This window comes from Sinocyclocheilus rhinocerous, unplaced genomic scaffold (genome assembly GCF_001515625.1).
Source record: "Sinocyclocheilus rhinocerous isolate Xijiao unplaced genomic scaffold, SAMN03320098_v1.1 scaffold864, whole genome shotgun sequence".
NCBI lineage: Eukaryota > Metazoa > Chordata > Actinopteri > Cypriniformes > Cyprinidae > Sinocyclocheilus > Sinocyclocheilus rhinocerous.
In genome coordinates, this window is record NW_015645567.1 from 1,217,532 (window position 1) to 1,235,297 (window position 17,766).

Genomic DNA, 17,766 nt, shown 5'->3' on the forward strand with positions numbered 1-17,766 from the left:
CCCACTCGATTCTTCATAGTCACTTAGAAACTTAAAGGGGTCATATGAAGTGTTACAAGCTCTTGGTGCATAAAGAAGATCTGTAAAGTTGCAAAGACTAAAGTCTCAAATCCAAAGAGATATTCTTTATAAAAGTTAAAAGGGTCATATTCATCATATGACCCCATTAAAATTGAAACATAAATTAATACGCTTAATGCATGGAATGCATTCTCAAACTAATATGCATTGATGAAAAATAAAAAAGAACATAATAATAATGACTAAAAATAATTGTATCAGTATTAATAAAAACCACCATTTATCATTAATGAATTAATTATAATAATAACATATATATACATATTTAAAACACAGATATGTATAATAATATACATATACACTTTTCAATTAATTTAAATACATAATTCATACATTTAAATATATTATACATAATATAAAATTGTTTATATATATATATATATATATATATATATAAATCAGTGTTATACTATTATATTAATAAATTGTTAATACTAAAATAAACTATTTAAAAAAGAATTTCATAATATTATGAAATATTGCAATTTAAAAATAATTTAATATTTTAAAATATAATTTAATGATGCAAAGCTGAATTTTCAGCATCATCATTACTCCAGTCTTCAGTGTCACATGATCCTTCAGAAATCATTCTAATATGCTGATTTGCTGCTCAAGAAACATGTCTGATTACTATCAATATTTAAAGTAGTTGCACTGATTAATATTTTTGTGAGAAACTGAAAACATAGCTTTTCAAGATTCTTTGCTGAAAGTTCAGAATAGGGCTGCACGATAAATCGCATGCGATATTTAACGCGCATCTTGTCAGAAAAGCCGGTTCTGTAATCAGAAAGTTCAAAAGAGCAGCATTTATTTGAAATAAAAATATTATGTAACATGATAGAGTCTTTACTGTCACTTTTGATCAATTTAATGAATCTCTCTCTCTCTCTCTCTATATATATATATATATTATCATACATACATACAACCATATATATGTGTCTATATATAGTATGGCGATGTGAACTTACCCCCTCTCTTAGAGGAATGTGAGGACCTAGAAGAGGTGGACCACTGCTTGGTCAGCTCTCCTCGCGCCTGCAGCGTGTCCCCCATGTTCCTCGTCGTCCCCTCAGCTTCGATGGCCTCCTTGGCTTCGTGCTCTTTCTCGGGGCTGGTGACGGCGCCGTTGTTCTCGCCACCCTCCTCGTTGCAGCTATACTGTGCCATCTTCTGTGCCAGAGCCAGCTGCGTCTCCAGCTCCAGCTGCCGGATGTTCTCCATGGTCAGACCGTACCACTCGTCCTGCCAACACCAGGCCTGCCGATGAGCGCGCACCATCACCTTCCTCAGCCCTGATGGGAAGATGTTGCGAGATTAATGCTCACCATAACACAGGCAAGTGTAACCGTTTACGTTTAAACTAGTTTAGGGGGGAAAAACTAATGCTTGCAGTACATTTTTACATCTTCTGAACGAAATGCGAGTAGTGTTTGCCCATGCAAAAGTCAGCAGCCCAATGTTCTGAATGGTTTTTAATGCATTCATATGTGGTTGCTAACTTGTTCTGGATGGTTGCTAGGTTTACGAGTTGAGTACAGCACTTACATGCTAGGAAAAAAAGAGCCTCAGACAACAGATGGTGATAAAATGTAACACGTTACTTTCCATGAGAAGTAACAAAGTAACATAATTAGTAACATTTATATGAGTAATGTTCATTTTTAAAGAAATATTTCTCAATACTGCTATCAACCAAGGAGACTGCTATGAAATGCTATTATAGTTTTTGTTAATATTTTGAATTACATTTTTATTGTTATATTTTCTGTTTTCATTTTTTTTCATTGCTTCATTTTTAGCATTTTTTGTCAATTTTATATATTTTTTTATTGTTTATTGTTATATTTTTAATATTGTTTTTTCCTCCCAATACATTTTAGTTATTTTAGTACTAATGAAAATGAGAAATGTTCAATGCCTAGCTGAAATAAAATATTTTTTTATTTAATCTTATTATTTCACGTAATGAAAATGTTTTTTTATGGTTTTAGTTTTAGTTAACTATAATAACCCTGCTTCACTGATGAGTCTGTATGTGAGATCGCTTGACATTTGGGGTCAATGTGTGGTTTGGCTTATTTCCTTGTGCGATTTCCTCGCCTGATTAAGATGTGCCAAAGACGCACTTAACCAGTCTTTCAGATAACTGAACTTGGTAATGAAGAGACATGCAAACAAAATTGTTTTCACAGCGGCCAGGAAACAGCGAGAGGAAAAATGGATAAAAATAAAAGGAAATCAGCCAAAGGGAAAGAGTTTCATAAATGGGAAACGGCAACAGTCAGCTTGCAAATTATCAGAGAATGGAGCCAATAAACAAGCCGATATCGAAGTAATGAAAAAGATTAAGCGGAGAACGAACGGCACATAGAAAGGAAATTAATTTTGCCCTGATGTAGTCAGGAGGAGGCGGTTCTCTGAGCGTTGATTTTCACTGGAGCCACACTGCATCAATCTTGTTTTCATTAAGTGCAGGTTAATGATTAAGGGCTTTTTTCCTGACAGAACGCTTGACACCTGCTGCCCACCCACGCACAACGATAACAGGACGTTACCAAGCATCATTTCGCGCACATATGCAGCAGATGGATCAGCTGACTCATATAGAATTATTGGAGAGACAAACGTCCTCTCAGAGCTAATAACACTGGTGGACATATGGTAGAGGACACCACTGATAATAGCACCGATACTAAGTTAATAATAAATTCACTCGATTATCAAAAATATGCATTGTTATATAATATAAAAAAAAATTTCGTCTGAACATTTCCGAACACTTACCCACATCGTGAATGAAGCGCTCAATCTTGGACTGCATGCCCCAGTATCGAAACTCCACTTTACACAACTTGTAAGCGCACATGACAGGCATTTTGCCTGGGTTGTTGTTGATTTCCGCGATCCAGTCGTCACACAGGGGGCCCCGCTGGGTTTTATATGACTTGTAGAGTTTCGGGTCTTCCTCAGCCAGGTATTCATGAGGGGCGATGAAATCATTCACAATATCGATGGGATCTGTAAAACAACATTGGTTTCATTAGCGATCTCATATTTTTGGGAGAACAAGGCACGAATGGTGAACAGGTTCATATTTAGTCTTTTATTGCAAACCAAATCAGTTCATCACAGAGATTTTATAGAACCTTCTGAAAGGTAATAACATGGACATTAAGGCTGTAAAACCTGGTTTATCTGTTTGTCTTATGTGTCATAAAGTTTTTTCTTTTATTCATGCAGTTTTGGCACAAGGAATCGAGTTGTTCCATTAAAAAAAAAGATGATACTTTTTTCATGTCCATAAATGGAACTTTGTTTAGAAAAACTGACATGAAAATAGCATTGTTTGTATATAGTGAGTGTAGATTTTTTTTTACTCTTCTTTGTTTGATAACTTGCTTTTTGTGAAAGAACAACTCTTAAAGGAATAGTTCACCCAAAAATTAAATTTTGCTGAAAATCTGCTGAAAACTCACTCTCAGGCCATCCAAGATGTAGATGAGTTTGTTTCTTCACCAGTGGATCCTCTGCAGTGAATGGGTGCCGTCAGAATGAGAGTCCAAACAACTGATAAAAACATCGCAATAATCCACACCACTCCGGTCCATCAGTTAATGTCTTGTGAGGTGAAAAGCTGCATGTTTGTAAGAAACAAATCCATCACTTAAGACTTTTAACTTTAAACCATCGCTTCTGGCCAAAATACCAGTCCATAATTCATAATAATGCTTCCTCCAGTGAAAAAAGTATTTTGTTCTCTCACATCAAAATCCTGTTTAGAAATGTTTTGGATTGTTTTTGCTTGTAAACGGTGCTTGATCTGTGCAAGTCACTCTCCTGATTCAACTTTAGACTACTTTTTCACTGGAGAAAGCAATATTATAGACAGAAATTAAAAACCCCTTGATGGATTTGTTCATTACAAATCGCTTCACAAGATGATTATTTGTGGATTATTGTGATGTTTTATCAGCTGTTTAGAATCACCCATTCACTGAAGTGGATCCACTGGTGAGCAAATGATGTAATGCTCAATTTCCCCAAACCTGTTGAAGAAAAATTCATTCACAGCTTGGATGACCTGAGGGTGAGAATATTTTCAGCAATTTTTCATTATTGGATGAACTATCCATTTAATTCAGAGCTGTAAACTTTACTGTGTTAAAAACCTAGCTTTGTAGGTCTTCAATTATTCACAGTTGCGAGGTACAGACTGTTTGCTGATCTTGGGTTGTTTCCTGTTTGCAGACGGCCGTGTCATCAGACGGCCTCTAGGTGTCTCCACAGCACACTAATGAAGGTACATGTTTTCAGTCAGGAATGGAGTTATGTAACAGCATTCACTGGGCGCTTCCCCCTGCAGTGCCTGCGTCTGTCTGTGTTCAGCTCAGAAAGCCTCCAGTACCTGTCCCAGAGTGCAACGCTCGTGCCGTGGCACGTTACTCAACAGCAGCATGGTACTATGTCAAAGAAGCGGCATGCTGTCTGCATCTTAAACATTGAGGCATGACTCGAGAGCTCTTCCTGCTGGATTGCTTGAGATTGGTTTCACAAGCAAGCAGGGCTCATGTGGTAAAAAGCATGCTAATGACCTCATGGAAATGCAATTGTTCTAGATGCTCAGTTGTGCTTTTCCATTTCAAAAACTGTCAAAAGCATCAAATATATGCGTCAAGCAGAGTAAAAATAAAGAAGGTGCAACAGTACCTATATCCCGTTGCCTCTTTTCGGCCGAGGACATGTTGAAGACGTCATTCTGGCAACCCGTGTCCGGCTTGTAGTACGTCTCGATATCGATGGAAAACTTTTCGACGAAAGGACACGTGTAGCTGCAGGACAGGCGAGGAGAGATTAACTCTGATGTAACTTCATCATATCAGTGTCATGCATTAATGCAACCGCTCAGCAATGAGGTTCATGCGAGTTTATCCCTTTTTCACAATGGTGTTGTCTATACCTACCATGACCCCTTCATTAACCCTTTCACAAGTGATTTTTTAAAGTAAGCTTCCGGTGAACTGGGAGAAAAACAGAGTAAACTTTATAGTTATCTACACAAAGTGTATATGAGATCAATAAAACATGTTGTCAAATTATATTTGTAAGGATCGTTATTGCCGCTTCCATAGACATCAGTGTGTATTTTACAAACCTATGTGCATTTAAATGTCTGAAACCTTCAATAAGTATTATATGGTTGAAAACACTGAATAGCTGTGATAATATGAGAAGAGCTGAGCGTGTTTGTCTCTGGCTCAGCACCAGCCAAAGCGCGAAAGCAGATTTTAATTTAGCAGTAGATCACATGACGCACTGAACGTTCTAATCACACCAGTGTGATCGTATGCGTCAAAGGGTTAATGAACAGATATATGTTTATTGCAGTGGGAGTTGAGCTGAACTCAACACGCTTTGATGCAACATTCCCTATAAAACCAAAAAGATGCATTGAGAAAGTAAACACGGGTCTATTTTGATTCCATGTTGACTTCAAGATCAAAACAGCAAGGCATGACTTGAATGTTAAAAGCTGTTGTGAGTATTTACCGGAGCACTCTTGAAAGAGAGCCAGAGGGTTTTATTATTAGGAGATAGTGCACTTACCGTGTGCGGGTGTATGGGTAGGCGTTCCAGGATTCCTCTTCCACACGAAGAGCGGCTTTTGGCAAGATGGAGCGAAACCAGCTAGGGATGTGTTGGCCGATGTGGTAAACCTTGTGGGTGTATTGACCAGAGCCGCCTGGGCCGTCCGTGTAGGGTCGGTTCTCCAGGATCTCCACCCCGCTGCCCTCGCCTTCGCTCTCTTCACGACTCTTTTTCTGCAGGGAGGGAAAGGTCAGGAATTAGGGTTCACAGACTTCCAAAAGGACTGGAATTATTATGAAGTCAAGTCAAGTCACAATTATTTATAAATATTTTTATACAATACATATGGTTTCAAAGCACCTTCACATTAGTAGAGAGGAAAATAACAGTGTTAATGCTGAGGAAATTCATCAATTATGAAACCATTTCAATTTCAGCTATAAAGCAGCTCTGCAAAAGACAATAACAGTGTTGATGTTGCAAAGTTAGTGTTGTTATCCAGCTCGATTCAGTTCATATTTGTTGCTCAAAATTGTTGTTTCTATTCAGATCAATAACTGCGTAAAGTTAATCAATTATGAAACTAATTAAATTCAAAGTTAATATTTGTTGCTCAAAATTGTTGTTTCTATTCAGATCAATAACTGCGTAAAGTTAATCAATTATGAAACTAATTAAATTCAAAGTTAGTGTCATTATCAAATTTGTTTCATTTCTGTTCAATAATTGTGTCAATGTTGCAAAATTCATCAATTATGAAACTAATTAAATTCAGCCATGAGTAGCTCTACAGAAGACAATAGTGTTGTTATTCAGCTCAATTCTAATTCAATTCAGTTGAATGAGTGTCAATGCTGCAAAATCTATCAATTATGAAACAAATTCAATTCATCTATAAACTGCTCTACAGAAGGCAAAAGTGTCATTATTCAGCTCAAGTAAGTTCAATGTTGATTCGATTCAGTTGAATGAGTGTCAATGTTGAAAAGTTAGTGTCATCATCCATTTTAGATTCAAATTTGTTATTTCAATTCAGTTCAATAACTGTATCAGTGCTGCAAAGTTAATCACTGAGCTATAAACGGCTCAACAGAAGACAATAGTGTCATTATTCAGCTCAATTCCATTTAAATTTGCTGTTTCAATTCAATTCAATAACAGTGTCAATGCTGCAAAATCTATAAACTATGAAACAAATTCAATTTAGCTATAAACAGTTCTACAAAAGGCAACAGTGTCATTATTCCATTCAAGTCAATTCAATGTAGTTTCAATTCAGTTCAATAACTGTCAATGTTGCAAAGTTAATCAAGTATGAAATAAGCTCAATTCAGCTATAAACAGCACTACAAAAGACAATAGTGTTATTATTCAGATGAATTCAGTTAAAATTTGATTCAATTCAGTTCAATAGCTGTGTCAATGTTGCAAAGTTCATCAATTCTGAAACACAATTAAATTCAGCTATAAACAGCTCTGCAGAAGACAACTGTCATTATTCCAATCAATGCTGATTTGATTCAGTTGAATAGCAGTGTCAATGTTACAAAGTAACTATCATTATCCAGCTCAATCCAGTTCAAGATCTGTTCTCATCCAATAGTGTCAGTACAGTTAAATCCATAATATTACGCTGGGAGCTTAAAACCTCCTTAGGAAACTCAATGTTAATGGAAGGTGACAGTTTATCCCAAAAGAGAATTGACTCCAACCCAAGAGAAGTCAACTACATGCTCAGCGCTACTGGTGCTGGCCAATCAAAAAAAGCCACACCTTCAGCTTTGTCGGTAAGATAAGCCAAGACTCAGTGTGACTGCCAGCAGACAGAACCGTAAAAAATAGGGTACAATCTTGGCACGGCTCCTGAGCTGTGAATTCTGGGAGAAGGCCCACTGTGCCAGTCAGGGTGGCACATGCCATCGTATCTGCCTTGCTTAAGAAGGTCACACAAAGATAGTTGGAAGCATCCGGTGGCTAATTGCATACCAACTTACTTATGAAGCCATCAGGGACACGTTTGGCCCACTTAGGTCCATTATGGGATTGCCTAAACGGGGAAGCAGGGTGCCTACCCTTAAATTTGTGTCCCAGGCCGTGAATGCGAACGTAGGATTCAGAACACAGTGTCAAACATCAACATTAATTCTGTACAGCATTTTTTACATTTCTATTTTCAACTAACTGACACTGATGTAGGTGTAATTATGTAATTGTTATGCGTCCTCTATGCTTAAATAAAAAACGGATGATGACAGGTCAGTGAAGCTGGCACACTGACAGGGCAGATGGCCACACAGATCCCATCAGCCGTGACTCTGCATTAGCAAGATGATAGTGGGGTGATTAAAAGCTGACAGCGCTTGCCTAAGACCTTCATTAAGGTGAGGTTTGTTTCAGAGACGGAGAAGAAAGTTATAGCGTTTTCATTTCGTCTGAGTGCTCTCATGAGACAACCGCATGGCCACTGAATTCCAGCAATGTCTAAAGATGGAAAACGTTGAAATGATATTACTGCTGAAGCTGCTAGTATTTCTTTATAACCTAACTGGCAGATCTCCACTGGTGTAATATATATTTTTTTCAATAATATTTTTTATAATAATGTATATTTATATATTAAAATGATAAATTTCTTTTATCAGTTTATTTAGGATTTTTGTTGAACGATAGATAGAACAAATGAACAAACGATAGATAAACAGATATACAACGATAGAACGGTAGATAGATAGATAGATGCATTACCTGTGTTACAAAGTGTATTTTCATTACAATTTAGTGACAATTCCTCTTCCTTTCATTTCAATTCCTATTCAACTTCCTGTGTAATGTGGCAAATTCAATTCAAATTAAGCCAATTCTTCAATTCTGAATTTTGCATATGTGTGACTGGCACGGGACATGAGGTGGCTTTTATAATTTGTGCCAAATGGTCTCGCCCCCGAGACACCTCAGAAACGATCACTCTTGGCCTCTCAGATTCAGGGGTTTCTAATGCGTCCTCAATCACCGGATACGTGGTGAGTAATACATTTCCATTTTAAAAGCACAGGCCTGTGCCAGCAAGGGAATAGCAGTCGTGCCTCTCTCAATGTCAGACCGCTGCTTCTCTCTCTCTCTCTCTGCAACGCTACTGTCAAACTCGCAGACTGCACTTTCAGGACTGATGTCAGACCAACACATTCCACAGAAATGCGTGTGAAGCAGGAGCCCGTTGGAGGCGATTCTGTGGGTCTGGAGCTCACATGTGCTGAGCAGGAAGAAACGGGCCGATCACGTCCTCTTGTTAGAGAGGTGAGCTGTCAGCAGCTGGAGGTGGCAGGCGGGACAGACAGACGAATGGCAGGCAGGAGAGGGAACAGGTGACAGAAGCGCTGGGCTGCGGTATCTGTTTTTGCTCATCCTCCCAGCGTTCAGTCGCCAGCACTTCATTATGGCGCTGACAGATGACATCAGGCCCCGCACCCGCTACAATCAATCCCTCGCACACACACCTTAGAGAAGAGTCTCGATACCCTAAGGCTGTGCAGTAGAATCATAATGCGATGTTTCTCTACAGTTTCGCGTTGTTACTTTAGAGCAGCTCTTTTCAACAGGTTTTGCTTCAGGACCCACGTTTTTACATTAAATATTAAATGGCAACCCATTTAACACCAAAACTGTAAAAGTTTGAAAAAAATCAAGCATGACATTTATTAATAGGACTGCACGATCTAGTGGGAAAATATAACTGCAATATTTTTTTATAAAAATTACGATTACGATTTTACGAAAAATAATTCCAGGTTTGCTGTGCTTGTTTAGGGCTGCACAATTCGGCCAGGATTTCATGATTATATATCAATATAGTTATTATTATTATTACTAAAAAATACATATAAAAATGACTAAATAAAACAAAAAGAAATTTTACGATTGTAATTTTACTGTAAAATAAAAAAAAAATAAGTGTTTAAGAAAAATAACAAAAACAATTTTATTTTACTTTTCAACAGTAAAATTACAATACTAATATTAAATCTGTCTTAAAGGGATAGTTCATCCAAAAATGAAAATTCTGTCATCATTAACAGTTGCTGGTCCCCACTGACTTACTATGGAAGTCAATGAGGACCAGAAACTGTTTGGTAACCAACATTCTTCAAAATATCTTCTTTTATGTTCAACAGAGAGAGAAAAAAAATCATACAGGTTTGGAACAACTTGAGGGTGAGTAAATGATGTTAATTGTCATTTTTGGGTGAACTTTCCCTTTAATTTCTTAATTACACGAAACCATCAAACTTTTATTTTGACGGAAAGCCACAGATAGTCTTTAAAGCTTCTCTTTTGTTGATAAGGGTTTCTCATTATGAGAAGATGGTTGCCGCATGTTGCACTTACAAAAGCATGATAAATTGACCCAAACCCAGAGCATATGCAGAGATGAGTTTGATAATTGCACTAAGCTATATTGCAATTTTGTTGTTCTTGCTTAATCGTGCAGCACTATTTATTGTTATCATGAACTGCCCAGGTTGAAAAAGCACAGTTGCATTTAGCATTGTTTTTTCCTCTAACCACAAGCTTATCAGGACAGACAGTGACCTGTTTTTGGGCCACAACTCACCAGCTGAAGAACCAGTTTTTCAGTGCAATGTGTTTAAATAAACCACCTCACTTTGCACAGTCTACTGTATGAGATGCTGAACTCGCAAAAGTGAAGCAAACAGCATTAGAGAGAATGATCTCGCTTGTGCAATTCAATTTAGTTATTGTGATGCATGTATTCAATCATCATTTGAGGAATTGGTGATGTCTGTGAAGGATGAGTAACGCATCTAAATTTAATACTTCTATTATTGACTTAGTATTTGCATGTGCAAGAAGACGCAAAAGATAACTTAATCGCACCTAAACTGACAAATACACATAAATATATCAGAATGCCCATCTGAACGTGAATAGCTGGGAGAAAACCAAATGTGTATCAGTATATTAGATCTGTGTATTAGGTCTTAAAGAGACGGTAGCCTAATAAAACATCTGCTGTCAAAAAAATCAAACAAGAAAATAAAAAGAGAAAACCATTCAATGCTCGATCAAATAACTTTTATAGCTTTAATAAGGATTAATCAATATTTAATTTACACAATGAAGACTATGCAGTTATTCAACTTGTGGTTTTTCCCAACACTACTCTTAAACCTACCTGAAAAACTTAAATCACTGTTCATTTTATTTGTATTTTTGTTCTTTTGCATTAATTTATTCTGTTGCTTGTAATGTGTTTATTTGTTCTTAATTTTATTACTGACAGTTACTTGTCTTTATATTAGTTACACTAGTAGTTTTTGCTGTGGAATCTGGAATCAAGAATTGTGATCTAAATTTGTTTTGTGTCAAAACGACCCTATTTATTAGAATGTGAGGCAACATGGGTCAAAAACAACCAAAATTTACTTATTTTTAAATAATTTTTAAATAATTTTACAATTATGACAAGACAAGTAAAAATCGTTAGTGCTGAGCTCCAACTGACTTTCAAATATATTCATATTTGCTTTAAATAAGAAAAGGAAAATTCAAGAATTAAAAAATAAATCAAGTAAAAAATTACGTAGTTATGAACTACGATTCTGAACACAATGATCCCTTTTAATGACCCAGTTTGATAGTCTCAGCCCCTCTAATGGTTGAAATAATAGTAATAATTTAGTTGGGATTTATTTCTTAAACGAAGGTAGTGCTGATAGTACAAGGGTATGTTGTGCTGAGAAATCATTTTGCTCAGTGTTTATGACGAAATATGAAGGTCCATAAACTGCTGAGAGGTCATAATAAAGATGGGAAAATACACGGTTGGCTCCGAGAGCTGTGTTGCGACTACTGTAAGTGATAGAAAGCAGAAAACTGGAGCTAAGTTTTGCCTGGCAGGATTCCTGTGCACTCTAGCTAATTACATATTTCACATGGATGACTTTAATTCAAATGAAAAGTGACTAGACCCTATAAGGAGCGTACACTGAGATTTGCTGCTCTCCAGTTGATTTCTACCACCTGGGATTTCCCTTTAAAATATTCGTCTGTCTTGCCGAAGCCGTGCCAGGCTTAATTTAGTATCTCCGTGGATGAACGGAAAGCAAACGCTGCCCTATATGGACATGGACGGCCAAGATCATGTGAGAGGTTTAACCTCGGCGCGATGCACCTCCGCTGCCCATCTGTGGACAGCAGAAATCATGGGAGTGAAGTCGCCCTGGCAACAGGCCTGCATCATCGTGACCTCTCCCTCCGTCTCCGCTCTCGCGCCGCAAACAAATGACTGCAGCGAGTGCCACGCTCCGGCTGATGTCACGGGTATCCATGGCAACCGGAGCTCAGCTGTGACGCTGCAGAAGAGGGGGTCTGACCGGAGGGGAGAGAAACAGGAGCGCCAGAGAAATGCCGCGGGAAGTGTGATACTGCTGTGACGGAAGCTTCGGAAAGCCACATTCCTGACCATTTTCATAAAATGACCATATTCAATATATATCTCAATATAATTACGTGCTTGCCTTGAAATTCTTATATAGCTGAATCAGCATTTCAACCAAACAATCATTGTTGCCAAATAGATTTAAACGGTTTCATGCAAGAAGTAAAATATTATACAAATCTAGGTAAAAATGAATACAAAGATAAGTAAAAAATACATTTAAAAAAACTTTTAAAAAAAAGTTTTTCAACAGTTTTTCACTGAACGAAAACAAGAAAGAATAGTATAATCATTTTCATTTAAATACAATAATATATAATGATATATAAACATATATAAAATATAATAATGATATAATAATAAAATATATACAAATATATAACCTACATATATTTTAACTAAATAATTTTATATAAATATATAAATGGCAACATTAATCTTCATGCATGTTAACTAAAACATTTTTATATAAATTTATAAGCAACAACATTAATCTACATATATTTTAATAAAACATTTCCAAAATAATATAGAAATATTAACAATAATCAACTTATATTTTTTACTAACATTTAATATTATAATACATAAATATATAAACAGCAACATCAATCTACATTTATTTTAACTAAAACATTTAATATAATGTAAAAATATATAAACAGCAACATTAACGTATATATTTTAATAAAACATTTTAAAATAATAGAGAAATATTAACAATAATCAACTTATATTTTTTACTAACATTTATTAATATAATGCATAAATATATAAACAGCATCAATCCACATTTATTTTAACAAACATTTTAATATATTATATATAAACAGTAACATTATTCTACATATATATATTATTTAAAACTTTTCAATATACAATATAAATATGAACAATTATCTACATCAATTTTTAACTAACAATTTTTAATACAATATATAAATATATAAACAGCAATATTAGTCTACATATAGGCTCTATCATTTCAATATAATTTATAAATATCAACAATAATCTACATATATTTTTAACTAACATTTTAATATATACAACTATCAACAAAAATCTACAAATATTTTTAACTAACACATTTTAATATACACATAAATATATAAACAGCAACATTAATCTACATATTTTAATTAAAACATTGCAATATAAAAAATAAAAATAAAAAATCCATGAACACTTCTGAGTGATAATGCAATCAATTTGTTTAATCAAAGTCTTGAATTAACTCACTTAAACAGACTGCTTCACAGAAATTAATTAAACGTAAGTTCAAAGTTTTAGAATCAGAAACGCTATTAAAGGGGTCATATGATGCTGCTAAAAAGAACATTATTTTGTGTATTTGGTGTAATGAAATGTGTTTATGCGGTTTAAAGTTAAAAAAACACATTATTTTCCACATACTGTACATTATTGTTTCTCCTCTATGCCCCGCCTTTTTGAAACGCGTCGATTTTTACAAAACACTTTTATAAAGAATATCTCTTTGGATTTGAGACTTTAGTCTTTGCAACTTTACAGATCTTCTTTATGCACCAAGAGCTTGTAACACTCTAAAGAGAAAGGAAAAAATGAAATCGCATCATATGACCCCTTTAAAACATTAATAGAAAAAAACATCTTAAATGAAAGGCGGTTTCGGAAACTTAATGACCAGACACAAAGTGCACTTAAAATCGCTGCAATATCCATGATGTGGCTTAATTTGAGCGCCCCACCCAAGCTTGAACTAATCAATCTAAATCCATAATGCACTGGAATGCAAACGGATGACACACAGTAGCTTACGAAGTGAAAAACTCTTCTTTGGTGCATCACACACAGCAAAAAGCACCTCCCGCCATCCACAGCAGAACTAGTTTTGTTTATATTTCCACCAGCGATGAACATCTGTTCACGGTTCCTGACCAGAGTTCTGCTGTGTAACATGAGGCTAATAGAGCGGCGCTCACACAAACACACAGGTTTAATACTACACCAGCGGGGTCACACTGACGGTGTACAAGCTTGCCAAACCGTGTGCCTGCCCTCCGCACGCTCATTACGCCAGCTCTGCCATGGCATGTCAACAGATGGTGCTTAAAAACAGCAGAGCTCAGAAAGAACATAAAAAAACAAATAAACAAGTGAAACTAACTTTAACAAGAACACAAATGCTCTATTTAGATGCAGATTCAACGTGTTAATTGGCTTCGAGCTTCGATTCTCTGCGCCAAACCGAAACTATTTGGCCATCAGTCATATGGACGCTACTTCGCACTTTCGATGACTCACGCTTTCAGAAATCTGCTAATTAGACAACGTTCCCAAAGGACTTGAAGTCTTATGCGAGTCAACATCGCTTAGGCTCGATTCTGATGTCCACTGACTTAGCACAAGTGCTTAAATTTAGCATGCCTGTTGCAATTGGACAGTAACGTCCTGGTTGTCCTCTCTCTTAATACCCCACTGACAACAGCAGTGAGAGACAGCTGCGTTGACAGAGCGCTAATTAACCTTATAAGACCATTCAGAGAAAGCCGAGCATGTAGGAGGAAGCTCAGTTAGATCTGTGGCTGTAACCTCACTGTGAGCTCCAACAACGATCTGAGCACTCATTAAATTTCATGCAAACCTCCGCAGACAGACATTTCACTAGATACAGATCAGTAGAACGCTTTCCATCGAGCAGCAACTTTGTGGCAAACAAATGAACTCAAGGGACTCAATTGATTTCAATAGAGTTTGACGTTTACATGTTGCTAAATTATTGCGACATTAACCCATAAAGCATAAGAAACATAGCATTCACAAATATTGGGTAAACCACCCTATTTTAAGGTTAGTAGGACTGCACAATTTGGGAGGAAAATCTAATTGCACCTTTTCTGATCAAATTGCAATAAAAAAGCTCCAGGTTTGCTGTGCTTGTTTGTAAGGCTGCACAATTTGGCCAAACATTTTGTGATTATTTATTTCTTTAACCAGGATAGCGTCTCTGATATTAAAAATCTCTTTCACAGGAGTGTCATCTACATTTGCACATTGCAGTGGTTCTCTGCCGATCAGCATCAGCATTTCTCCATCAGCTCGCTGCTGGTTTCGGCATCAGCACAATGCGTAAGGTGCTGCCTCGCCAGCACCCACAACCTGTCTCAGGGGATCGCGGGCCAAATTTAGTGAAATATTTAGAGCATGCGTTGTGCCCTACCAAAAATAGATGTGAAACACCGTCTTTGTTCTGCAAAACTGCACATGTGCATCATATTTGAATGATTCCCACATGCATGTTACTTTCACTGCATTTGAATCAGGGAGTAAAGCATGTTTCAAAAAGGAAACACCAAACAAGCCAGCTGTGAGTCACAGGTTTTTGTATGCTACACGCTACACTTCGCACAGAAACAACAGAAGAAGTGCATGACGCGCTTAAAAGAACTCCCAAATATGAAAATTCTGCTATTATTATTTCATACTCATGTTATTCCACACCCACAGGCTGTTATTTTTTCTGGGGAACACAAAAGGAGATTCACACATCTCTTTTCCACACGGACCATATGAACCAAACAGGCTAAAAAAAACACCATAAAAATAACCCAAATGACTTTCGGCATAAGTCCTCTGAAGTTATACATTAGTTTTCTGTGAGGAACAGACCACTATTTAAGTCATAGATCGCAAATAAAATATGACACAGATTAGTCATCATTGGTTTTTGTGTTTCGTGGTCAAACGTTATTGAAGTCAAAGTTTATATGTAGGGTTCTATGCGATTCCCCCCCCCAAAATATGTTTTATTTTTCCCAAATTCCATTTTTTCCTATTTAATTTTTTTGGATTACATTTTTTCTGTTTTATTTTTTTATGGCTTCATTTTAAACGGACCCAAAAATGAAAATTCTGTCATCATTTACTCACCCTCCACTTGTTCCAGAGTTTCTCTCTTCTGTTGAGCACAAAAGAAGATATTTTTGAAGGATTTTGGTAACCAAACAGTTAACGGCAGCCATTGACTTCCATAGTATCTTAAAAGATGGAAGTCAATGGCTACCGTCAAGTGTTTGATGACAGAATGATGACATAATGTTCATTTTTGGGTAAAATATCCCTTTAATGGTTAAATTAAATGTTAATACGTCTAATTATTTGAAATCATGAAACTTAAACAATTTAACAAAAATTTGATTTGTAGGGCCCTATTAAATACATTTGATTTATTTTTTCTTAAATTCGGTTTTATTTTTACCAAATTTTTAAATGTTTAATTAAACTTTAATAATCAAAAAGCATATTTAATTAATTGATTTTTTTTTTTTTTTTACAATAATAGGGCCCTATGAAATGTTTTGTTTTTCAGAAATTCTGTGTTGTGTATTTACATTGTTCTGGTAATTCCTGATATCATAGGGGTCTACCTTATATGACACATCTAAAGTCACAACATTTGATTTGGGATTTGTGATAATTGATATTTTTCATAAATTACTTATTTAAAACCACTGCATGATTTCAAAAGACTTGGAATATAGCTCACAAGGTGTGCAAACTACTTTTATGGAGATTTCTTATCCTTTTTGGAGCTTGACAGACGTGGTATGACAAAGTGACGATGAGTAATAAATGACAGAATTTTCGACTGCTTTAATGTAAGATAAAACCATGAGCAAACCTGAATCATGTAGAGTTGAGCGATGCGGTACTCCTCCACGCTCATGGGCATGGGGATGCGGTACTCTTTGATCAGCATGTTGGCCGTGGAGCGGGGCTGGGGCTGGAAACGCTCCGCTGGGTCAGGGGCAAATCCACCAGGACAGCCCTTAGCTCGAGTGCATCAGAGAGAAGGAGTCCAGCTCATTTCTCAGACCTGGGCAGAAAACAAAGACAGACAGACAAATCAGACTATCTGAAAATCATCTATGGACGTCCAGAGGAAAGCTTTTGAGATCTGAGGCATGAATACGGAGACTCAAACAAACTAATAAATATTGTGTTCCTCCAGTGAAAATATCTAAATAAAGCATCATCATAAATAGCATACATTTAGCAAGACTTGCTTAAATGCTTAAAGAAAAGAAACCTAATTCAAGATATTTGCTCTAAAAACAAGTCCTGATATCTTGTGCAAGTTTGCTTCTTGACTAAATTTATCTTGCTTGAAGGATCCTGAGATATTTTTACAGTAATACTGATACAAAAATACTGATTAAGAAAATTACACCAGATTTTTATGTTGTTGTTTTTTTAAGTCATGCTCAGCAAAAACGGCAGATTTGAGTTTTAGTTTTTAACTCAAGTGTTGCATAATGTGGTTCTCCAGTGAAAATATCTAAATATAATCAATCTTCATCATAAACCGCACAAGATTTGGCTAAATACCTAAAACAAAAAAAGAGAGAAACTTACTTCAAGATATTTTGCCTGAAAACAACCCCTAATATCATGGGCAAGTTTGCTTCTTAAAGGGGTCATATGATGCGATTTCAAGTTTTCCTTTCTCTTTGGAGTGTTACAAGCTCTTGGTGCATAAAGAAGATCTGTAAAGTTGCAAAGACTAAAGTCTCAAATCCAAAGAGATATTCTTTATAAAAGTTAAGAGTCAGCCACACCTACCTAAAACGGCTCGTTCTAACACGCCCACA

At 36.1% G+C, this 17,766-nt stretch overlaps 1 protein-coding gene across 1 annotated transcript in view; it reads right to left on the reverse strand.

The window, feature by feature from the left end:
- LOC107706777 (membrane-associated phosphatidylinositol transfer protein 2-like) overlaps nt 1-17,766 on the reverse strand; it is a 69,411-nt gene that overhangs the window by 27,095 nt on the left and 24,550 nt on the right. The window contains exons 2-6 of the mRNA XM_016510592.1: nt 16,797-16,991; nt 5,695-5,909; nt 4,798-4,919; nt 2,875-3,108; nt 1,059-1,382 (exon numbers count right to left, since the gene is read on the reverse strand). Of these exons, the coding sequence (XP_016366078.1) occupies nt 1,059-1,382; nt 2,875-3,108; nt 4,798-4,919; nt 5,695-5,909; nt 16,797-16,874 (973 nt within the window). The 5' untranslated portion in view covers nt 16,875-16,991. The remainder of the gene's footprint in view (nt 1-1,058; nt 1,383-2,874; nt 3,109-4,797; nt 4,920-5,694; nt 5,910-16,796; nt 16,992-17,766) is intronic.